Source organism: Drosophila miranda, chromosome 4 (assembly GCF_003369915.1).
Source record: "Drosophila miranda strain MSH22 chromosome 4, D.miranda_PacBio2.1, whole genome shotgun sequence".
NCBI lineage: Eukaryota > Metazoa > Arthropoda > Insecta > Diptera > Drosophilidae > Drosophila > Drosophila miranda.
The window spans coordinates 26,818,157-26,843,893 of record NC_046677.1 but is presented as its reverse complement, the minus strand read 5'-3'; the positions used below and the strand labels follow the sequence as shown (position 1 = coordinate 26,843,893).

Sequence of the window (25,737 nt, the reverse complement as noted above, 5' to 3'; positions counted from 1 at the left end):
TGAGTGCGGGAGAATATTGGGAGAGAAATTGTAGAGAAAAGCCAAAAAGTTAGGGAAAAGTTGTCAAGTTTTTGATTGAAGTTGATGCGGCGGCTGCTGCTGGTGAGAAATGCTTAAGATGCTTAAGGACTAGCTTAAAATGAGGCCAAACACACGGTTACACCCATGCACACACAGAATACACAGTTATGCAAGAGCCTGTAGGATGGGATTATGCCAATTAGAAAGATTTTCGCAGTTTCTGGTAAGAGTCTGGCTTCAGGGTTTGCTCTACGTTCAAGTTTGTTTTGTTTTCGTAGTTTTCAATGTCGAAGAGTATCAAAATGCATTGCAAAATCCCTTAAAGATTAGTGAAAGCCCTCACCACAGCCCCCTAATTCAAGTTCAATAATTGACTGATCAAAACTCGTTCTCTTTCAGCTTTAAATTGTCCATTTAACTATTGGGGATGCCGCGGATGCCCCCTCCAGCAATTGTTTTAATTTGTCAGTTGATTGCTTTTCCCCAACGAGACAGAGAACTGCAATTATTGACCCTCCCTCTCTCCAGTATCCCGAATGGTAATCGAATTAGAGGACAGGCTGGAAAGGACATCCACCTCGATCCTCCTCGATGGGGAATGGTGTGTGTGTGTGTTCGGTGCTAGGCAGACCATGTAAACAGGACATTAATTTATAATCAAAGGACTTGGCAGGGCACTTGCTACAGCAAGCATTTGGCAAACATCTTTGTCTGCTACAAATTGTTGCATATTTAAGCACATCTATCCACGATGTGGATCCCCAACCCCTAACCCCTACCGTCCCAAAGAATGTCCGCAGCTCTTTTGGTCATGCAAATCCTTTCAAACAAAAGCAAAAAAAAACGAAGAGAAAAGGATTCAAACACTAACAACCTTCAAACATTCACACGCTTTTGGCTTCGGCTTCGGCGCTGCTTTGTGTGCCAAATCGTTGGAAAATTTATTGGAATTTGAATTTCAAAATAGTCGAAAAAAAGCAAGAGAGAACGAATCGAAATCGCCGCATCGAAATGCTTCTTTTTTTTTTCTTTCTCTGGCCAAATACCAATGTGTGAATGTCCCGCCACTCCACTACACTCGGCACCACTCTCTCCTTCGTTCCGTGCTCTGCACAAATGTAAAACGTAAATCCTTTTTAACAACTGCTCTTTAACATATTCCGCTTAGCCATCCTTCTCCTCCTGCTCCCCTCCTCCTCCTCTTGGGGGGCTGTTGGTCGTGTGAAAATTTCTAAGCGCGTTTGTCGCCATCCTCCAGCGCCTCCGCTTTGGCATCTGCATAAACTTGACCCAAAAAAAAGTACAGAACTCTGGGAAAGTGTTGCAAGGCAGAAAGCCAAGAAGAGAATCCTTTTTTTCCTTTTTTTTTTTTTGGAGCTTGGACTATTTCCCTTTCGGAGATTTGGCTCGGGCTTGCCCTACCACTCTACGGTGTTTTATGGCCAATACGTGAGCCTGTGTGTGGATTTTATGCGCATAACTTTATTGTGTGCCACGCCTACGCCGCATCACCTACCTCTCCCTCTCTCCCTCTCTTGGTGGCCCCTGGTTGTTGTTGCTTCTAGTAGTTTTTCCCTGCTCCGTTTTTCAATTTCCATTCCCTTTCCGGCCTTTCCTCCGCTGCCTGCCCTTCTATCTCTATCTCTCTATCTCTCAACTCAACAACTTAATCGTTTTTGCGTTAAGCATACGCACTGTTGGACTCCACTTTGCTCTACCTTTTTCCAGCAGCCTCCCCCCCTCCCATATGCAAATTTTCCAAGTGTGTGTGTGTGTGTGTGCCGATGGTGACTGGCGGCCAGAGTAAGTTTTTCTTTTGTTTTTCCCAACGTTTTTCTCCTCAACAGTCGTGTCTGTTATTCTTGCTGCTGCTGCGAGCACTTTCTCTCTCTCCCTCTCTCTTCAACGAGTATGCTTTTCTTTTTTTTTTTGTTATCCTAAGCCCGTAATAACCCATTTTTTGTGCATGTGTGTGTTTCTGTTGCCTTCGTTTTTAGTAAATTTTCGGAAACGTCGAAAGTAAACAAATTGCAGATGAGTTTATCCCACAAACACAAACACAGACACACACACACAGCCATCTACAGTCGAAAAAACTACGATCTTTTTCAGAGGGATATGAATTTTGCCGACATTTTGGAAGCATCCAATGAAAATTCCCTTTACAGAATTTTCTATGCAGAAATTTCTTGGGAAACCGACACCTTTTTATGAATTCTCCCCCCAAGCCACAGCAGGTACAAAATATTCCAAAAGTAATCCTCATTTCTCTCACTGCAGAACATACAGGGAACAAAACAAGGAGTTAAAACATAGAGTAGCAAAAGCCAAAGCGCTTATCATTTGTTGCCCTTTGGATGCGCCTTTCCCAGCCACTGGCTTTCTCTCATCTTTTAAACTACTTTCTCCATCTACGATCCACCCTCCTCCTACACTGACTCCCAAATCCACTTAGTGTGTGTTTAGTGCTCTGAAGTGTGCTGCTCCTTCGACTGCTGCTGTGGCTGTTGCGGCCCTGCAACTCTCCTTTTGGTCTTTTCCTGTTGCAAAAATCCTGACTCATGTGATTAATCTCATTCCACTTCCACCTGTATTTCCTAGAAGGCCTGGAACCCGGCCAGCGAGAACGAGGGAGTGCCAAAGAACATGGGTTTTATGGCACTTTGAATAAGTTTCCCTGTCATTGGCGAAGCATTTATTGCTCAGCCTAAAAGCAAACTGCACTTCGTGTATTTCAACGCAGAGATAAACGAAAGGATGGGCCTCAACAGGATTCCAGCGGAGAGATCTATGAAGATACACGGTTTACACGAGGGAAAGGCCAGTCCATAGGAAAGTGAAAGGTTGCCAAAAGTTTCGCGATGGATAGCCCAATATTTCACCCTTTGCCTTACGATATTTTGGTGCTTTTCAGGAAGTTTTTTGATAACAAAAATTCAAATACTTTACTCAAATCGCATTACATTTTATGCCCAAAAATATTCGGGTTATTTTCTGTTTCATTTGGGTAGGTTTTTCCGAGGGGTTTTCCAGGAAGATCTACCAAATCTTCAAGGCGAAGACATAGATATTCACGCAATACTTTTCTCAAAGTCCAAAACCCAAATACTTTCTTGAATTTCTTATCTAAAAGTTTTCTTAAATACACAAGAATCATTAAGATACTCCAAACATTCCCCTGCATATCCCTTTCTGCAGACATTTTTCTTAAATTCCTTTAAAATTTCTTTCACTTTCATTTTTATTTGCCCCCCATCTTCCCTTTGCTGCTGCCCACAAATTTGTCATGTATCTGCATATACTATATGAGTGTGTGAGGGTGTGTGTCTTAGATATTAATCAAAATCGTTTATGTATATTCATGAAGTAGCAATTTGAATAATCTGCTAAAAGCTTGGCCGATAATCTGCCACTACATCTCTTTCTTTGGCGTTTTATCCTCATGTTGGTGCCGTCCCTTTCTCTCTCTCTCTTTGCTTTAATGATGAATTAAAGCCATTTCCATGTATGTGTGTTTGGCTCATACATGTATTCATGTGTGCGTGTGTGTGTTTGACAAAAGACCAAACAAAAGCGCTCAACCAACTGACACAAAAGTCTGCATAATCAATCAGTCAGTATGTGCCCTACTGCCACCACCCCCCACCACCCCACTGCCTGAGCCTTTCCTCCTCTTGGCCCTTTTGCACCCTCCTGCTGGCCCGCTCATTGCTGATTCTATAACCTTCTTTGCATGTTAACAGATGAAAAAAAAAGATGCTTCTTGCTTACGAAGCATTTTGGCGCCTGGCGCAGACTTCCTTCCGGCCATGGCCAGGCACCTCATCGAATTCCGCTCCCCCCAGCCCAGCCCACACCACTCTCCCGCTCTCTCTCTCTCTCTCCGACCCTTTTGATCACTCACTTATTTGCTGCTGCATTTTGCATTGCACAAAAGTCAGGATGAGGTCTGAGAGAGGAAATCAGCCTTGGGAGTGGGGAGTGGAAAGTGGGGGGGTTCAAATGTGAGTTTGGCAAGTGTAAAAGCTTTTAAACATACAAACACAGACACAGAAACACACACACACACAGATGGTAGTCTCTGCCACTCGCAGATACACAAACACAGACACAGACACACACATGGATGCTTCGGATGGGGCTACAGTTGCATGCAAGCTGTGCATAAGCTGACATCAATGTAATGAAGATGTATTTGCATATTGTAGCACTGTCAATCCTGCCACTCCCACTACCCTTTCCTCTGGCTTCCCTTCCCCATCCCCATCCCCATCCCCATCCCTTCTCCCCCATTCAACCATCTGCTGCTGCTCCCTCTCTTCTTCTACTCTTGGCCTGGCTTTTAGTTTGCTTTGCTTTTGATGGCACTCAAGGGGGATCTACTACTATCTGCTGATGCTGCTGCAGCCTCTGTGAGTCCTCGCACTGCGGCTCCTGCTGCTGCCTCCTCTATATGTACGTATTTGTGTCCTTCCCTTCCATATCTTTCTAGAACTGGTTGTATATTGTTGCTACTTTTTATTGGCATGGCAATAGTTCCTTCCAACACTTTCTTCCACTCTGCCACTCTTTCTCTTTCCAAGATATCTCGGGACAGCTGTGCCATTCGTTTTGGCATTTCCAAAATGCTTTTTTCTAGTTTTACAAATATCATACCCTTTGCCGAGGGTATGTTGATTGGGAGCACAACATTTGGAGGCCCTAAAGGGTAAAAATATTCGATATGACCGCCAGGGCTTTTTCTGTTCTAAAATTAATTGTTGCACTCCTTTTACCACCTAATGATCTATTAGTTTATTAGAAATTTCAAGTATTTGATCTGTATCAACATCTTTCCCCACTTTTCACACCAACACCAGGCCGTTATATCTCTCTCCCCTTTGCCAGAGGGTGCAGACTGGCCGAGGAAGCGAGAGAGAGAGAGAGAGATACATTAAGCATCTAGCATAGAAAGAGTCCTACTATAAGTGTATCTATATCTCCGAAACCCCAATCTTTTCCTTCTATATTTTCTAGTGCCTTTCTTAGTTGTTTCTTAAAGTGTATTCTTTTTTGGTTGTTTTTCTGGCCGCTCCTGCGTTTAACCTCAGAGTAAAAATCGGACATGGACGAATCTCGCATCCGCCTGACCACACGCCAGGGTTGTCATGTTTTCTTCGGTTTTTTGGGTGTTTTTTGCTCTCCCTTTTTATTGCATTTTATGTGCACGCACCAAAGCGCAAAGAGCAATACACAGAGAGAGAAAGAGAGGAGGAGAAAGAAAAAAAGCCAGCTAACAATATTCAGCAGGCAACAAAAAAAACATCCTGGTTTTCGGGGGGCAATAAAACCCCCCAAAAAAATATAACAACCAAAAAAGTGTGGTATTTTTTTTGCGGGTTTTTGGTGCTCATAAAGCGTAAAGATAACACACACACAGACACAGAAGCAGACACAGAGAACACACGTGCCTCATAGTTGTGGCCACAACAGACAGAGATACAGATACACAGAGAATATTACGCATACGACCCGCTGGCGCTTTACAGTCACTGCTGCCACTGTACTACCCTGCCCCTCCGCTACAGTTACAATTCCTCCTACAGCTCCTACAGCTCCTCTGATCCGAATCCGCATCCGCATACATATCCGCATCCATGGGGCTGTTCATCTTTCGCTTTGGCGCTGGGTTCAGAGGTTCGTTTCGGTTCGGTTCGGTTTTTATTATTTAATATTTTAAAACACTTGCGGTGTTATTGGCATTGCAACAAAAAGAAAACAGCAAACAGTCGTAGAGGGGCGGAGGGAGCAAAAAATATAATAAAATACACATAACAAAACATGGGCCATGCGGCAGAAAATGGATTCCTTTGCTCCCTTCAACAAAATTCGAACACACTCAAGGGCCGAGCCCTCACATCCAGAGACAATTCGGAAACAAGAAAGGCAATGGCTTTTCCGTAGGAGTCGCAGATACAGATACTCTTTGAGGCCCCTGTAATTAAAGACTGAAATTCGTTGGAAAAATCAAAAGTTTTCCACAGAAAATAGGTTGCTTGCCCATCGAGTGTTTCATTGAAAGCTTTGTGATCCGGCTCCTGGATACTGGTACACAAAATAGGGACACGAGCAGCTTTGAAGATCCTTCTTTTGTGTCTGCTTTCTCTAAATCCCAATGCCCACGTCCTTCAAGAGTACAACAATCTGTAGGATGCCAAAGGGCAAAAAGTTCTGCCTCCCTCTCAGCCGCTACTGTTTTCTGCTTAAAGAAAACTTGTTTTTTTCTGGCAAAGACTTTAAGCCCAAGCCAACAGCTAGCACCGTACATAATATGGGCTAATACATGGATGAAATATTATTACTTATTTCGTGACATGTTTCAAAACACACTGCCACTTCCCCTCTCCTCCTCTGAAAGGCCGAGTGTGACCCTCGGCCAGTGTTTATAATTAGCATGGCCACAAGGACGCCCCCGAAAACCATTCAGCTCTCGGAGCATTTCAGTGCTTAAGTTGTCATAACCGAAGAGCCCGAAAGCCCCAAATGCCAACAGAAATGTTCGGGGCGAAAGTTTATTCCCACTTTGACATAGGCAGCCGAGGACCTTACTCTTTTTCTCAGACCTTTTTCCAGTCCTTACCGCCCCGAAACATCAGCCAGCTTAATGTGTCAGAAAATTGGAAACTTTCGGGGAAAGTTTATCAATCAAAATGGAGGGAAAAACTTTGCGACTAACAAATCTGTTTGGCATATATTTTTTAGATGTTTTAGTGGCCGGTTTTATTGGCTCTATAGGGAGTAAATCTATCGTTGGGTTCTTGTGCTTAGTATTTATTACAGATCTGTGGATTTTCTAAAAATTTAATGGAAATCTTGGCATCTTTTTAGGGTCTTGGAGCAGGTTTCTCGACTTCGAATTAAATCTTTGTTTTCAGACACTTTTTCGGTACGAGAAATGTTAACCCGAAATCGAGAAACCGGCCGTTAAAGATACATCTTTCAGTTCTTTCTTGCATCTTCATTCACTCGCATTCATTCCTCACTTAACTTAAAGATATACATATCCATCCATTCATTCAGCTATTACCCTTAATTGTCTCACTCATTCATAGTCATTCGATTCATTCCGATCCTTCAACTTTTACTCACCTAAATGCTGATCTACACGCTTCTTGGGCTTCTGCACGGATGCATAGGGATCACTGCAGTAGTCCTGTCGGGACGGATTCTGGCTGTTCCTCAAATTGTGGTACTCGTCGCCCACCTGGCTGGGCGTGGCCGTCAAGTGGGGATAGGGGGCGTAGTCATCGACGGCGCCATAGCCGCCATGGGTCAGGGGGTCATAGCCGTAGGTGGGCTGCTGCTCCACATACTGGTTGAGCGGTGCCTGCACCATGCTCTGCTGGTTGCCCACCGCAGCGGCGGACATCTTCACCTGCCACAGCGAGTCCTGCGAGTTGACACTGCCGCCGTTGTTCGAGTTCGAGTAGTTGTTCTCCATGTAGCCCATGTTGACCCCTGGAAACGGAGAGAGAGAGAGGAGAGAAAAGTATGATGAATGTTCCACAAGTAAGGCGAAAATATAGTTCTGATTCTCTGGCTCTTGGCCAAAACTGAACCAAACTTTCGCTCGTTTGGCAATCGAATAAAATTTAATTAAAAGTTAAAAAATTTGTTTTCATTTTATTTATTGATTAACACATAAAAATGGCACGAAAATGGGGTCTCTAGATATGGAGTCAAAGAGTCGCGGAAATCAGCGTCAGACATGGCGTTATTAATAGTTGCCCCCCCTGCCGCGTACCCTACTTTGAACTCCATTCAAACCCCATAAAACCTTTCGAGGGTACACACCCCAACCCGACCCTCCACCATTCATCCTTCCGCTAGAGGACATTTTTACGAGGAGCCATGTCCACACGGCGGTGCTTGTTACGCTTTTTGACGAGGAGCAGCTGGGACTTCCGTAGCAGGACTTCCTTGGCTCCCCATTCGGTTGGCTCTTTGTTCCCTGCCGCTCTTTTGTTGGGTGCGTGCGCTGCCTGCCTGCCTCTTGGTCGCATTTATTATTATTTTTATATCGTGATAAATCACTCATAAATATTAAACGCATGCTTTGCTGGCAACAAAAAACTTTTTGAATTTTGAGTTGTGACTCCAGTCCCCCCTCAATGCAGCGGAAAATGTGTTCTGGCAAGTGTTCTCTCTGGAAAAACCTCATGATTTTCTTGTAAACAAAATTCCAAGTCGTGAAAATATTTTCGTGTTAATTTCTAAAAGGATTTCTGATGGAATTTATATAAAGAATTGAGAACAATGAAAATTTAGGTTGGATATATTTTTTTTTAATTTTTAATAATTCCACCTTTATTTTCCTAACAATTTTTCTTCCGAAACATGACAGCAAACACATATTTTATGAGTTTCAAACGGATCTCTGGCCTTCTCTATCATTTCCCCCATCGAAAACACCAAGAGATTTCCCACTGGAGCATCTCGTTCTCAGAACATTTTCGTTACGCATCGAAAAGTATGCAATAAAATATTCGATTTGTGCGAATTTTCAGATGGAACCTATCCCCGAAAATTATTCAAGTAGTAGGAGAGCAGGTCCTCTAGCATATCCCCATACACATACGAGTACATATATGTATCCCTGACATGTTGCGTGAGCTTTTGTTTTCTCTTCTGTTTTTATGACAAGTTTCCTTCGGACTATTCGCGTGTTCCGGTTCCCGGATTTTATGAGCCGTCGTATTGTGGCGGTGGGCGTGATAATTTTTATGATTAGCCATAAAACTAAAACAGTAATAATATTAACTTCATTTACATTTCATGCGCTGTTCCTTCTTCTATGGTTTTTTGCTCTTTTTGGCCATGCAATTTGCATATTTGCTTCAGTAATTTTATGCCAACAGATTCCGTCCGTTGTTGTACGAGTATTTGCCGTATTTCTCGTATTCTGGTGGAGGATCCGCCTCCAATTGCAATTCCACAAGAGCAAAAAAAAATAATAAATATGAAACTTTTCAATTTGATAAGCATCAAAAGTACGGAATCTTTTTCGGATGGAGGCAACTTTTGATTGCTCAAGTTTTTGCTGCCTGCCACACAATGAGCAAAATATTTGACCGAAATAACAAAATTTCCACTCTCTCCATCTCAGTCTCTCACTCTCTTGGTTGCATACTCTTTCACAGCCAAGGGATACTACGATTTTGAGCAAGGGATTGGCAGTGTTTACGACTCTGGAGATCTGTAGACAGATCTGTGTCTGTCAATCCATGTCTCTTAATGATATCTCTGTGATACACTCAATAGATACTTATACTTGCTTTAGGAAGTTTGTAAAAGGGAACGACTATAGTATCTATGATGAGATCACTTCATCATATAGATTTCATAGGAACAATAGGTGAAAAAGAGAAAATTATATCAAATGTTACCCATGGTAGTTCTATATGATTTTCCCATAACAAAATAATAATTATCGTCAATATGTTATAGCAAAGATCACTAGAAAAACGTATTCTTGTGGAAATAGAAGTATCTTATGTTTTTCCACTTTTCAATTGAAATCCAAAGACTTTATCATATAATTCCCCTAGGAAAAAGTAATTCTTAAGAGTATCTAAAGCTTCGTTCTCCGGCTGTTAGTATTCCTCTCTAGTTTTCCTCTACAAAATGAAAAATTTTAATGCATTTTCATTGTCTGGAATGGAACATTTCTCTGGAATGGAGGGAGCTCGCTGCCTACTTCTCCCCAAAGCGAAAGACGGGGTTCGTTTGTACTCCTTAAGCTGGAAAAGGGGTTTGGGCTGCCTATTCTTTGAGTATTCCGTACTTGGGTTGCCTCCCACTCCTCGAAGGAGTTGGCAAGTGGGAACAAATGGGGACGCAATTAAAGTTTGTCAAAGTTTTTCCGCATTGATTTGAGCAAATAACAACAACAGTTGCGGCATAGTTCTCGACTTCCCCGCCACAGAAATCCCCCTATTGGTTATTAAACCTCCCCCCTCCGCACCTAGTGCCTCTCAGGAGCAGTTTGTGTGGAAAAATCCTTTCATGTAAACGATTTTTGGGCCCAAACGTGCTTGAGAAAGAGAGAGAAAGTGGAAGGGAAAGGGAGGAGGAAAGTTTCTCTGCCGCCGAAGCTCTAATTCACTCGACAAACTTTTCAACCGGAAGCGCTTACAATTATGCAACATTTTTGTGCAGCAGCAGCAGCAACAGCAGTGGCAGATGAAGAGCAAACGAAGAGGCACAGGCAGAGGCAGAGCACTAGAAGACGCACAATAAAAACAGTTTCAAATGCCATTAACGGTTAACTAAATAGCAGGGCACCAGAGAGAGCAATAGAGAGAGCAATAAAGAGTGAGAGAGCGCAACTGAGAGTTGCCACAACTTGTGCCCTACTCACATTTGCTGCCTGCCCTGCTGGCTGCTGCCTGCTGCCTGCCGCCTGCCACTTGGCTTCTCAGGCAGCTTGCACCTCAAGCTCTCGGGTGTTAATGGCAGTCGCCTCCTTATCTGCCCTTCTCCCTCTCTCACTCACTCTCTGCCCCTGCCCCACTCTCTCTTCGACCTTTTCTGTTGCTCTGCTTTCTCCTGGCCCCTGCACCCTGTGCTTCGCCTTGTTGCACTTTTAATTAGCGACGCGACGCGATGCAAGTCGAGTCGAGGCCTGGGGGTCGTGGCAGGGGGCAGGTGGCAGGAGGCTGCCTGGCATTTGCCCTAAATGCGCTTAAATGTTGCAGGAACAACGAAGGGCCACAGGAGGAAAGGATAGGTGAAGTAGGGCGGAGGCGGGGCAGGGGCAAGGACTGGGGAAAGCGAGGCACGTTGAGCTGCTGTTGAGTTTCTGCACTTGCCGCCGTGTTGCACTTTTCTACAGGCTTGTTTTTTCCTAATACACTCAGAGAAACTTATTTTAGAACATACAAAAAAAAAATCTTTAAAAAAATGTTTAAGGTAAATAAAATTTAAATAAATATATAATAAAATTCCTAATCTTAAACCATTTTGTTTGAAAATAAATATATTGAAATATATAAAAAAAAATATTGTTTTTCCCTTTCCATATATGATATTTTTGTAAGGAAAATATGTTAAAAAAAATTAAATAATTCACTAAATTTGGAAAAAGTTGTGTGCAGAAAAGTGTTTTGAAAACACACAACCAGATATGTGGAAATATAAATAATTTATGCAATTCAATTTGAATAAATATATTCCTAAATTTTCAAATCAAACATCGTTCTATTCTTTCAGTGCAGTGCCTTCCTTTGTTTTTCATGTTAATGTTGGTGTTTCGTTCCCGAGAAGGGGAGTGGAAGGGTGGGAGGGAGGTGGCCTAAGTTGGCCCAAAACTTTTGCGCTCTCTCAGCCTCAGCTTCACTTTTCCTGCTGCTGTTTTTTGCTGTGTGTTGAAAGCATGAATGAAAACTAGCGGGGGTGTATACAGTGAGTGGGGGGTGGAGGGAAAAGAGCAGCGAAAGAGCAGAGTGTAGTACAACATTTTCGTAGGACTGTTGGTTTGGCCCTAGGACGACGCCTTCCTGCTTTTTAGCTGCTGATCTTTTCACGGAATATCTTTTGAGATGTCGACAATTCTAAAGATACGCCGTCTAGTCGGGGGTATTGATAGTTCTTGGTATATCTTTCCAACAAGACATAGCTCTTGACCCTTTTTTAGGGGGAAGCTTTGGCTTTTCCTTTTTGAAGAGAAAGTTAAAAAGTGGTTTTCTTTAGGAACTGAGTTCCTTTGGTTTCTCGGGGATAACTCCAGGTTTTACTTTCATTCATTCTCCGAGAAGAAAGGGTATTGTTTTCGAAATGCATCTTCTACTCTACCTATTTCTTTGGTGGGATGTCTTAAGATTGTTTCTGGTTCTGTAGATTCTCCCTCTACTTTTACATTTGTTATTCTTATCTCTGTTTACCCATAGCTTCCATCATGCCCTCCTCCTTCTTTGGTTTCCCTTTAAATTTCCCTGCTTTCCACCGCTGACTTTTCATTCATCAGTTCGTTGTGCATGTGTTTGTATGTGTGTATGTGTGTGTTAGCAACTGTGTTTAGATTTAAGCCAATTAGTTGGTGGCCGAGGCAGTGGAAAAAACAAAAGCCAGCACAAATTGGAGCTCATAGATTTGTGTCTTTGAATGGCCCCCGTCCCGTGCCCCGACCCGTGGTCTAGAGTGCGGTCATTCGGTCAATCCGTTGGTCATCTGGCTCTCCGGGCCAAGGCCCAACCTCCACCCTCCGCTGATAAGAGGAGGAGCTGCCCTGGAATACCCAGCTGTTTGGCCGGCAACAAGACAAACATGTTCGAGAGGCAATCACTGGAAAAATCAGACAAGAGCAAAGAGGCAGCCTAAAAGGCTGCTGCAGCATAGAATCTGGCACCACTATTCTCCCTCCCCACTCACTGCTTACCCGCCTTCCACCGCTCTTCAGCTGCGGTTGCGTTTTTGGGGCGCGCAAAACTATTTTGCGGCTATTTGCTTTGCGGGGCCATCGCTGGCTGCATTTTAAAACCCATAGAAACCCTCGAACCTCGCCCTCCCTCCAGACCAAGAATCCCAACCGAAAAACTATGGCCCAAAGCGGGAGGGAGGCGAGGCCTGGGTCTGGGTCTGGGGGCAGACATTTGTTGGCCCGTCGAGCCCCCGAGTTCATGGCTTTATTTATTTAGCGCATAAATTTGTCGAGAGAGCGCGAAATTCTTTCTTTTCTATTTCTATTCTTTTTATTTTCCTTTTTTTATGCTGAAATTTTCGATGGTTGGTTGACTCTTGTGTATGCCCCACGATACGACACGACACGACATTTGTTTGCATTTATATTTTGGGTTTTCCATATATTTTTTCTATTTTTTTTTTTTTGTTTCTCTGGTTCTGTTTTCTGTTTGCATTTATTTGCCAGGAGAACATGTCCTCGCCGATGTCTAGCCGTAGGCGTGTCGTCGGTCTACAGCCTCCCCCTCCTCCGCCTCCTGCGCCTTCTCCGCCTCTATTTTCCATTACAGAGTGCAAAAAACTTTCACCGCAAAAGCTTCAAGAACTTAAACGGCGAAAGTACTTGGCGTTTAAAGTGTTTTTTGGGCCACACTAGGCTTAAAAGTTGGGGTCTATCGGGCATTTCATGGATGATTAGCAGGGACTGTTAATTGATACTTGAGAAGGGTTCAAAAACAGTTTTGGTTTCCAGGAAAAGTCTCATTTTAGGCTTCATTAACCATTTGGAGTACAGTTTTTGTAGAGGCCAACGTGCCTCAACATCACGATACCTACATCAGAGTACCCTAAATATATGCTCTGAGTGCTGGGTATAAGAATTTTCCCATGAAAGCTATACTGATTGTTTCTCTTAACAATTCATTGATACCCATACCAGAACGGATCAATAAATTGACTCTAGTCGTTCGAAAACCTACGTCCATACCTGGGAAGATGTTTCCATAACAGAACGGAGACTTGGATTCACTTTAAAGGTTCTGCTATGGATTATATCCTTGAGCAGAACTTTTACACAAAATACACCAATATATCAGACATCTTCTACGCAAGTTCCTTTTCTTCTGACTGATGTTTTCATATGCCACTATTATCGCAATAGGACTACTATATCTTCAATTGTTTTCAATTGAAACTTCCCTCACCCTGATTTTGTTGCTGTTAATTTTCTAAAGAAAAAAAACATATTCTAATGTACTATCATGTTGTCTTATAGAAATATCTACCATTTCAATGAGAAAATGCTTCTTTTTGGTTAACTAATATCTAAAGAACTACGTTTCTGATGATTCTCCTTCGAGAATACAGATAATATTCATCATATAAGGGATCATTGAAGTTCTAAAGAAATGCCAAATATCAGATCGGTACCCCTTTAGTTCGAAGTACACCATTTCTACCCCTGTTTCCACAATCAAAGCTCATTCTCAAAGCTAATCACATTTGGGGTTTCTTTTGGCTGCCAATTTCCCTGCTGGTCAGTGTAATCTGCCTCTTGCCTTCCCAAAACCCCCAAAAATCAACCGCAGCGAGGAGTCTCCTTTTCTTCCTGCCCCTTTTCGGTAGGAGTCTCTCTCGATTTCCTATGGCTGCACTTTCCCTGTTTCCAGTATTTCCACCGCCCGTTGATTGTTTTTATTGTCGTCGTCGTCGTCGTGAGGGCAGAGGGGGCTACATGCAAAGTTCATTAGGTATTTGGCCTACGACGAAAGCAATTGGAGCTTGCCACGTGCTAGGGCATGGGGCAAACCGTTAACGAGCCCGAAAAGTGCAGGCAACTCCAACAATGAGGGCCGCACAACGTCAAAAACTCCTGCAAGTGGGGTTTGGGCTATGGACCATCTGGCAAAGGACATTTTCGTGTGCTCTCTCGTGTGCGGCATGCTTGTGGCACTGGGTTTGGGGCATGGAGACGACTGGGTACTCCTTAAGCGGCAATTAGCGCTTACAATGAAATGGATAGGGGGCAGTAGTAGAAGGAGAAGGAGTTGCCCCGTCGCCCCGTTGTTTGGCTGCCGCCTTCTCTGTTGTTGCCTCAACACTTCTCCCTCTCCTTCTCTCACTTCTTCCGATTGTACTTCCTTCTCTTTGGGAGTCTCCCCTTCCCGCCTTCTCTCTCTGTCTCTGCTCTTGCAACCCTTTATTATTCATGCCACTTTCACTTGCCAAATTAGCTGTTACTGCCACAGCCACACAGCCAATCCCTGCTCCTGCTTCTGCCACATCCTCTACTCCTTTTGGCAGTTCATTCTCCTCCCCCTACCCCACCTTCTGCTACAGCCTCTACTCCTCTCTGTCTCTCTCTCTGGCAATCGTTTTTAAATGCAATTAAGTGGCAATGTTTGCTCTCCTTTTCTCCAGATCTCTACGAAGACTCTCTCTCACACTCCTCTCTTTAGAGTCCTTTTTGGTCTTTTGGCTAAGCGCCTTAAAATTTTAATTGGCCTTCAAAACAATTGAAACTTGAAATTGCCCCCAAATACCAGACCCAATGATTGCTGCAGAGAATTTGCCAGAAAAAAATCTCAACATTTTACAAGAAAATTCCATTTTTAAAGGCTACCGAAAAAGCGACTGAAGAAATATCTGTCCATTAACGTACAGGCTTCAAAAGGATTCCGATATATTCAATGTATTCCGAAGATTCCCCTTTTAACTGCCACAAAACTTTCGCAGAGAGCACGCTGCAGTTACATCAATATATTGAAAGCAATGTCGCATAGAAAAAAGAGACAAATAGATATAGAAATACGGATAAAAAGTACAGAGAAACAGGGAAAGAGATACAGATATAGTATCTCTATATTGTCTTTGATATTTGTATATCCTTTTCAGAGATTGCTCCAGATATCTGCATCTTCTTCTGTATTGTACTTATTGCAAATTCTCAGTGAATTATTTGGGTATCTGTATCTTTCCTATAACTGTACTCAAACAATTCGTTAGATATCCCTGCTTGAATCTATATTTTTTCCTCACTATTCCCACATTCTATTAGAACGTTTCAGATATAACCCAGAGAACGCCTTAAATTATAATTTCTTTCCTCTAAAATCACATATAAATCTTAAGATATCTGTATCTTTCTTTTCCGCAAAAGATTCCTTCGCATTCTATCACCATCAGCCCTCTATTTATCCCCTACTTTCTCTAAGAACCCTTTAGATACATCCACTTCCATCTCAGGCTCTAGATTTCCCTCAAAAAACGCTTCAGTTTCCGTTTGGTAGGAGAGAAAGGAATTTTTAATTTTCACATCTTTACAAAATACCAAACGCCACTCGCCACCTGCTCATCCTTCGCACCTTCCTTGCACAGTATCCTCTCCCTTTTGACGTTTCAAATGTGAAAGGTTAATACCTTTAACAGAGACCCCCCTCCAGGCCACTGCCACAGCCAGTGACAGTGCCGCTCTCTCTACCACACACAACCATCGCGATGGTGTTCAGGGTTTCAACAAAAGAACTGTTGAGGGGGCGGCGGTTAAAAAATAAAGCGAAAACCAGGAACAACAATTAATAATGAATTGTATGGCGAATTGTGTAAAACCACAGTCCCCCCCCTCTCCACGCAGGAGGAGGAGCATCCAGAGTCCAGTTTACGCATTCATTTTGTACTCCAGACACACACAGCACACACAGAGAGGGCGGGAGAGCCATCCCCTCCATTTGAAAGGACCACAGCGTTGATGATGACGGTTGGGAAGGACCATGGTCCACCCTCGCTCGCTCGCTGCCTGGCTGCAGAATGAATGGACGACAACGTGCGCGTCAAGCGGCGACAGGAACAACAGCAGCAACAATGAAATGGAAAGTATATTACAAAATGCTGCAAAGCAACAACAAACAAGCAGCAAGCGAAAAAAAAGCGTTTAGAAAAAATTGCTGTTTCAACAAATTTACAACGGAAGTGGAAAGTGCTTTCCCTTCTCAGACTCTCTTTCTCTCTCTGTGTGAGAGAAAAAGGACCTTCTGTGGTGCGTTGCAAGGGGGAGCATGTGCTTCGGGGAGGAGGCGCAGCGCTTGATGAATGCGCATTGCCATCGATTTGCACTCGAACTCCATTTTGCACTTTTCCCACACACACACACACACACACACACCCAGACACTTTCATGGGCAACGCAACAATAATTTCTTTTGCAGAAAAACCACACACCTATTGCCCCGCTCTTGAGAGAACCCCAACACAACAGAAGAGGGGGAGCTACACTCCGGCACGGATTTCATTTTGTTTTGCGGACAATGAAAAATCACCGAAACGTACGAGGAGTCTCCTCCCCGTCCCCATCCCCGTCCCAGAGGCTGTGCCTCTAGAATCCAGAGTCCTGTCGGACCGGAAGTATTTCTCACTTTGGTTTTGCTCTTCTTTCTTCGTATTTCCTCTTTTTAGTTTTCCTCTTTCACCTTTTGGTTTTTTGTACTTGAAGGTTGTTTGTGGAAGGCTATGGTGGAATACATTATATATGGTATGAAAAATGGTTGTATATAAACGTGGACTGTGGTTAAGGGGAAAGTGTGGAGAGCCTTGAAGTTGGAAAAGGGTTTGCTTGAAGTTTGATATTTCCACACAAATTACTTCGATTTCTCATCGGTTCTCATCGCGTCGCGAGTGCTTTATGAAGTTTGAAAGTCCTCGAGAATGGAGTTGGTTTCGACAAAGGCAAGCACTCCCCTGGCGTTCTCTTGGAGGCATCTTCCAGCATCTGATGCCAGCATCGGGGCGCCCGATTCCTTGCCCGTGAGAATTCTTTGAAGTAAAGTATCTATATTGAATCCAAAGTATCTTGTACTTAGAACAGTTCCAAAGTTCTTCTATTTATGGATTAAACTTCATATGAATCTGTGGTTCTTTGGGGTCTAATGGATCTAATCTATCTTTAGATATACTATGTATGTATCTGTAACTTTATCTGTTGGCTATCTTTAGATATCTGCATAGAATCCACTCTACAACTTCTTCAATTCTTATGAATAATAATACCACAATTCCATTATAATTTTAAACAATATCGAAATCGTTTTTCATCAAACAAAATCCAAAATAATCACTCTTAGTCGTTAATTGTATCGGTTTTCTTTAAGAATGTATCCTATCGCTTATGGGACATTGTTAGGAATGTATTCAAGGGTGTTTTAGTGGAGCCAATGATCCACTTCTCACGGGCCATTCCCTCAACTCCCATATGTGATTCGATTTCAAATTTTACTGATAATCCTCTAAATAAAGTTCTTAAACCCCCGCTCCAATAAAAAATCCACAAAAAAGACTGTGATTTTTCAAATCCAAACCCACTAAAACCTCACAAACCAACAAAACCCGACCCCATCTACCCTTTAGAGAACATCCGTGAATGTGTGTGTGTACTTACATTCATTTCCTGGCATCGTGTGTCCTGTCAGGCCGGGTATTCCATTCACACCGACGCCACTGCCACCGATGCCGCCGACACCGACGCCGCCAACACCGCCCACACCGATGCCACCGACACCCATGCCGCTGACGACACTGCCACCGATGCCCCCCATGCCACCGACGCCGACAACACCGCTGCCCGGATGATAGCTATAGCCGTTCTGTGTGGCATAGAGGGCCGTCTTCTGCTCCTCCATGCTGAGCGCGAGGTCCATCGAATGCTCGAGGGCCTTGTTGTCCAGACCGCTGGCGGGATAATATGGCGGCGGGGCCTGGCTCTGTTGGGCGGCAACGATGGAGGGTCGGACGGAGTCCATTTCGTAGTCCTTGGCGGCGGCGCTCTTCTTCGATTGATTTCGCTTGCAGCGGCAGAACATGAGCAGCAGGCCGGCGAACAGGGCGAACACAATGCACGAGACGATTATCGCAATCAGTGTGGGCGTGGCCAGGGCCGAAGCCTCCGCTATGTAGGGTCGGCCAACTGTGGACAGAGAAGAGGGGAAAATGAAGCCATGAAAAATGCATTCGCAGAGGCATGAAGTGGATGGATGGATGGATGGCTGGCTGGCCAGAAGGATGGATGCTGCCCTGCTGGATGGTGAATGCTGGATGGATGAGTGATTGATTGTCCATCCATCGGACTGCAGCAGCATCCCAGCATTCAAGTGGTGCAATTGCTCGTAATGGCTTTGCATATAATGGAAATCATCAACGAGGAGTCCCCGTCCCCCCGTCCATCCATCTATCCATCTTCAGATATACTCACTCTCGGCATCCGTGTACTCGCTACAGTGTTCCGGATTGTTGCGCAGACAGAGCTTGACGCGCACCGTCGGACTGTTTTCGTCCTCGAGGGCCAGCGTATTCAGCCCCGAGTCGTCCTCATCCTCGCTGATGGTGTGCCCCAAGGCCCGACCGCCGCCAATGCGTCGTGTGCCCATCAGACGGTCGATGATCTTCTCCTTGTGCGTGGGGCCATTGCCCGAGAGCTGCAGGTTGTCCACGGTGTCGACCACTTCCCAGGCGGCCCGGGGTGTGTCCCCGTGCACCATGGTCTCCACGACGGCCACCAGGGAGAGGCATGTGCCACCCACATCGATGCCCAGAGTGCGGGTGCTCGGCTCGTAGGTGACCTGCAGGGGGGGCGGGATCCGGCTGACCTTGGTGGTCACCAGGATCTCATTGGAGTAGGGCGAGCCGCTCTTCGGGTTGAGTGCCTTCACCTTGAACGCGTAGCTCTGGTGCTGATCCAGCGACGTGACCTTGCAGGGTATATCCCTCTGGCAGTCGACTTCCACCCAGTCCGAGTTGGAGTTCGCCAGCGTGGCACAGTCGGGTATCAGTTGCTCCTCCCGGGGCATGGCCACGCGTCGGTAGCTGACGAAGAACTTGGTCTTGCTCAGACCCCCGTCGAAGCCGGGATCCCAGCTGAGGGACACGTAGTTGTGGCCCACGTCCATGGCCCGCAGATTCGTGGGCTTCTCCGGCGGACCCTTCTGCTGCAGTCGGATGGGGGCACGTATGGTGTTCAGGCTGTTGGCCACGCGGCACGTGTACTCCCCGTAGTCCGAGTGGGTCAGCGAGTTGATCCTCAGCACAGAGGTGTAGATGTCGTTCTTGTCCGAAGTGGTGCTTATTTCGTAGTGTCCCTCGGAGGACATGGTCAAGGGCGACTGATTGTTGCCGAAGAGCCACACGAACTCGGGCTTGGGATACGCCTGGACCTTGCACACAACCTCGGCCGTTTCCCTGATGTCGAAGGCCACCTTGTTGTACTGATGCAGGACGATGGGCTCGTGCTCGATCCGCAGCTGCATCGAGGAGTTGGCCGAGTTAACTTCGTTCTGGTACAGACACGTGTACTGTCCCCGGTCTCCCGGCACCAGATCGTTGCCATTGGGTCGGGCCTTGCCACGGAACTTCAACTGGCTCTGAACGGTGACCATGCCGTTCAAGCCCTGATCGGGGTTCGTTTGCACTTCGTACAGATTCAGTTCGGGTATGATCTCCACATCGTCCTTCAGCCACTTGACACTGGGGGCGGGCTTTCCCTTGGCACTGCACGTCACCGTGTAGTCCGTGTCGCCCACGCGGCGGGTCATGTGCTGCTGCAGCTTCGCCAGGAACTGCGGCGGCTGATGGATCTCCAGCACGATGGTGGCCATCATACCGATGCCCAGCTCGTTCACCGCATGGCAATGGTACTTGCCCTCGTTCCCCAGATGCGCCTTCGGTATCGAGTACTGGGGTCCTTGCGCCAGGATCTTCTGGGTGCTCGAGAACTCCCCGTCCATGTCGCGGAACCAGCGATACTGGGGCACGGGCCAGCCCGGCGGATTGGCCGAGCAGGTGAGCGTCACGCCGTTGCCCACGTGGACCACTGGCTTGTTGGGCGTTATGTAGGCCTGTCCCGGTCGATGGCGGACCAGCAGGGCCACCGTGGAGTTGCCAATCCGTTCGCTGCGCTCCTGGCCCTGGCTGTGCATGATGTTCACCGCTCGACAGATGTAGTTTCCCGCATGCTCCGCCCGCACAGAGGCCAGCGTTAGGATGTCCCCGTTGTAGCGGAAGTCGGGGGCCCCCTCCTTCAGCCACTCGATGGTCACGGGCGAGGGGTTCGAGGTCACGTTGCAGCGTATCGTCACCGTCTCGCCTTCTTCGGCCTCGCGCGTCTTCGACTCGATGACCACCGTCGGCGGGTACAGTATGTCCAGAATGAGCTCCTGCTCTCCGGTCTTGCCCAGTCCGTTGTCGGCGCTGCACGTGTACTTGCCGGCGTCCTGGACACTCACCCGGTGGATCGTGTGGACGAGGGAGGAGCTAATGAAGCGTCCGTTGCGTGTCCAGCGGACATTCGGCACTTTCGGCTTCGCATCGACGTTACACTCCAGTTTTGCAGTGCGGTCACGTTCCACGCGCAGTGGATTCTCGGGGCCGACCTCGACGCGGGGATAGTCTGTAAGGGAGAGGCAGAGAAAAGGCGAAAATTAGTCAAGGAAACACAGAGAGAGAGTGAGAGAGAGTGAGAGAGAGGGAGAGAGAGAGTGTGTGTCCTCGTAAATCAAAGCAGCCACACAATTCTCCTCTGCCCCAAAAAATGATGAAAATTAATAAACACGCAGCATTTTTCGGGGGCCAGCATAATCAGACGGCATCCGAGAAACTTCTAATTGAATTAGTCATCCCGAAAGGAGGATGCAAAAAGGAGCAGGAGCTGAAGCAGGTCCTGTACCTCTGGTCATGATTAGGGGACATGCTTCGCATGGACGTTGTCTGATTAGACACGAAATTTGTCAATTATTAATTAAACTAATGAAGTGGTGCCCCCTGACCCCGTGTGCACCCTCTCCCAGAGTGAAAGAGAAAGTCATTAGCATTAGAGCCTTCCATCTCCTCAGGAAAAGGAAGGGGGAGGAGATGCTTCGATAATTTGTAGTTGAAAGACCTTTTGGGTGGCGATTCATTGAACAGCTATCCCTGTTTTGGAGGTCAAATGAAGGAGTATCTTTCGGTGCTAAAGATATTGAAGAGTTAAGGAAGGAAAAAGTGTATTTAGGGTTATCTGCCATCCTAAAGATACTCCAAATGAATGATATACTGATAAAAGATACAATCAGCCATTTCTAATGTATCTTATTATCTATTTTCTAAATAGAATCTTCCAACTCTGATGGATACCTTTAGATATGGAAACATTCGAGTACATTCGCAATATATTCCCATAAGCGAAGGGACACATTCTTATCGGATGCCACAAAAAAGAGATACTCTATGTATCTATCCCTACTGCTGTTGTAAACTATATTCTAAAGCCACAAAAAAGTCACGAGCTTCAGTAAAAACCTTTACTCCTCGTTCAAACCATCTTTAATCATCTTCTAAGTACAATTTCGCGCATTTTCATTTGAGAAACACATTAAATCGTGGAATCTTTCAAAGATAATCATTATACCCACACTTTGTCACATTTTCTGCCAGCCAAAAATGGGCCAAAGCACTCATTGCTCAATCAAGAATCATTCGCATTAAAGATACTTCAAATTCAAGAGCACCTCAATCAAATAATTCCGCCAGCAATTTGCATTTTTGCTGCCCCTGCACTTGCCACAAGAGCCCTATGGAAAAGGGCTTCAATTTTCGTTGGACTCTCGACTGCAAGTCATAGTCCGACATTAGTGGCCCTCTTATGCACCGCAAATGGCGTGAAATTATGCCTCCACCTCCCTGACAACCACTTTGTAATTAACTGCCCCACGGATAAGTGTCGCCACAGCAGCCCCTTCCAGCCGGCGGGCCAGCGGCTGCCTAATGACTTTGCCCATAAGCCCTACCTCCCTCCTTCCCTCCCACCATGCCGCATTGACAGAAACGAGAGAAGCGCTGAAGCGCTGAAGAGCAAAGAGAACTTTAGTCTGCCGCAATCCCAAGAAACTGGAGCACAGCACAGCACATCCCATCATCCATCGGACACTGCCACTCCACACTGGCTCCAAAGACCGACCCGACCCTGTCTTGCGCGGGCTGCCCGGCCCCATCATTTTCTACAGAGAGCAAATTATAGTAAATTGCGTGATTCTGGCACTGGAGGGGGAAAGGGGTCTGTCTTCCAGGTGTCTTCATCTGCTCGACTTGGACTTGGACTCTGGTTTTACCGCCAAGACTGAGACTGAGACTGAGACTGAGACTTCTTTTGCGTGTTTATGTGCGTGTAATTACATTTGATTGTGTCTTCTGCCTGGCCAGAACCAGAACTACAACCACAACCAGAACCCGAGCCCGAACCCATTAAAGAATTGTTAGGAAAATCAACCTCAGAGAACGCGTTGCTTTTTGTTTCTGTTTCTGTTTTTGTTTGCTTTAGTTGGAGGATTTCTGTGGCCCCGCTAAATGGCTTCAAATTGGCTTAATTGTCACTTTTGTGAACATGTTTTGCCCACAGAAAAAACCTCCATTATGCAGTGCACATTCCCCACACACATTTCACAGCCAAAAGCCATGCAACAAACAACAGGGCAGGCCGCAGTGAGAGGCCGCAGCAGGCAGGCAGAAAAGTGACCTAAAAATAGGCCGCCTTTTCATTCGCCCGTTGATTACTTTAAAATGGACCTCCTCCGGGAGGGGTCCTACGGCTACGGCTACGACTATAGAGAGGAGAACTTCTTTCAGGCAGAGTTCCGTTCCTTCAATTATTTCCCAAAACGCCGTGCCGCGCCTTGCCGCCTTGCCTTCGTGTTCATAAATAATCAAAGACTTTGGGGGGTTGGCAAAGCACTGGAAAAAGAAACAATTTTATGCGTGTTTTGCATATAAATTTTTCTTGGTTTTTTGCGGACATTGGTCGACCCCCCGCTCCTTAAATTATGTACGCAAATAATTGAATTAGTTTACAGAGTACCCCCCACCAAAAAAAAAAACACAAAAAAAAGCGTTGGAAAATCGTGTTAGAAATATTTTTCCAATCAATTGCCAGGTTCTCGCTCCTCCTTCAATCTCTAAAAGATCTCCTTCCTTTCTATAAATTCTCCTTCCTTCCAAAAATTATTTTTTTTCCTTCAGTAAGTTCTGTTTCCTCTTGCCTTTTCGGTAAGTACTCCTGGATGTGCCCCGAGCCATTCATTCACTTGGAAAATACTATTAACAAACACAAAGAGACCTTCGAAAAGGGAGAAAAAGGGAGGCTATATTTTTTGCAGAGGCCCGAACCTTTCTCCTGCGCCTCACTTCTTACAGTTTAGGCATCCCTCTGCCCCGCACAATTTAGAGTCCAGGACCCGATATCCCTCACAAGACCCTTTGCCCCCCTCACGATTTCCACTCCAGGAAAGAAAGCGGAAAAAATACCGAGTAAAAACATTAAAAAATTTAGTTGAGATCTGGAAATGTGAAACAATATATTATACGACTAAATCCTCACCAGAAATGGAGAAAAACGAGTGCTAACTAAATTTAATTTTCAATTTGCACTTCTCTTAACTCAATTTTCCAACAGGAAAAAGGTGTTCAATCGAAAGCCGAGGCTTTAGATACTCTACCGAAAGGAATGTTCGAATGCAGCTATCAGATATAGAGGATATATCAATCTAAATATCAAAACAAATTTCAACTATTTCTATAATATAAATAAAGCAAAATATATGAAGGTACCATGCGGACTGTTCCGACTTCTCAAAAAGAAGCCCTTTTTTTCTTAAGAAATCTTTGGAACAGAAGTACGCACCATAAATATATGGTTTTGACCGAGAATCTATATGTTTTTCAGCTCAAGAAATGCTCTTTAATCTTTAGAAACCTTTGGAACAGAGTCACCGACCAGGACCTAAGGATATTTCCTCTATAAAACCAAGAATATTCTTTAAGCATCAAACTATTTCTTTCTCAAAGTCGAAGAGCATAAAAATTCTCTCTTTTCTGGTAGATCTCCATAAAAATCTCCATGCCCTTTGAAAGAGTATAAAAAGGTGACAAAAATCTAATGCAATTAGCGGGGTATCTCTTTCGTATCTTTTGCTCCTTAAGCAGCAATTAGTTTTGGACCCTAATTTCATCTGAGGATTTCATTAGAGGATTTTCCCCTCACGATTAATTTCCGCAGCAGGTGGGACTTTAAGCCGAAAGCACAGGAAGTGTAACTACCAGCAACGAGCAATAAAATTAGCAAACAGCAGAGAGTTAATATTAATTTAAATTTTAATTGCAAGGAAAAAAAAAGACCCACCAAAAAAGAGCGAAGGAAACCGAGGGGGGAGAAAAAAGGGAATCCTAGAATTTGCGGAGAGAAAGAGTGCGGGGCAAAAAATCCATTAAAAATAATCGACAGAGCTTTAACTCCACGTCAATGGCCATTGCTTAACTTGGCCAAATCCAATTTGGATGTGTGTGTGTCTGTGGCAGAGAGGCGGAGGGAGGCACGTGCTTGAGGCCACAGGCCACAGAAAGCCACAGCCAAAAGGAGGCAACAAGGCAGAAGCAAAAGCGATTTGATATGGCCAACAAGCGGGCGCACAAACCCAAAACGCAAACCGAGGAAACAGGCCCCTTCCCCCCCCCCCCCCCCCCCCCCCCCCCCCGCCATTCTCTCACGCGAAAATTGGCAAAGGGCAGAAAACATTTCCGGGCCCCTTCGCCTCTCCCGCTCCCAGAAAAGATAAATGATAAGGCGAATAGGCCATACGATTGGCAGAGCCCAAGGCTAGGACTCCACCGCCTGGGCCGCCGTGCCTCTTCCCCTCATTTGTAACTAATGAATGTTAAACTTTAAAGAAGAAACAACCAATAAATTACCGGACTTTAATTTGAGGAAAAGTATCTTCGAAAGAACAGGGCCAGAGCCAGAACCAGAGACTGGTATCTCCTCCTCTCTATCTTTGTATCTGTGCGAGAGTTTTGTGTGTGGCATCTTCCGAGTTGATGTTGCCATGATTTTCATCATCTACTAAATGTTTTTCTTTGGCCTTTCAAGTTTTTCCCGTTTCCAAGCTGCTGCCGCTGCCGCTGCTGCCACCAGATGGTTTGCTTTTGTAACTTGTTAGTTTTCCTTAGTGGCCCTTACAGAGCGCAGACAAGAGTTCCTATAGATACAGATATGTCCAGCAGAGACATACATGGATATAGATACTCATACTCGTAGCCTGGCCATGGGCTGCCTGCCTGCCTGTATGTTCCCTGTCTTGTTTTGCTATTAAGTCAAGAATTTTTATAGCATTTAGTTGGAAAAGCTCAACATATTTCCACTCCAGAACTCCAGAACCTCCGTCTACATCTTCCATCCTTCTGTCATCTCAAGAGTGCGGTGGGGTGGTGTGGAGT

The 25,737-nt window shown here is 45.2% G+C and overlaps 1 protein-coding gene across 2 annotated transcripts in view; it reads right to left on the bottom strand.

Annotated features, from left to right (window-relative positions):
- LOC108162104 (titin) overlaps positions 1-25,737 on the bottom strand; it is a 119,132-nt gene that overhangs the window by 2,262 nt on the left and 91,133 nt on the right. For both annotated transcript variants that reach the window (XM_017296666.2, XM_033393644.1), the window contains exons 5-7: positions 18,698-20,887; positions 17,888-18,412; positions 7,150-7,518 (exon numbers count right to left, since the gene is read on the bottom strand). In XM_017296666.2, the coding sequence (XP_017152155.1) occupies positions 7,150-7,518; positions 17,888-18,412; positions 18,698-20,887 (3,084 nt within the window). The remainder of the gene's footprint in view (positions 1-7,149; positions 7,519-17,887; positions 18,413-18,697; positions 20,888-25,737) is intronic.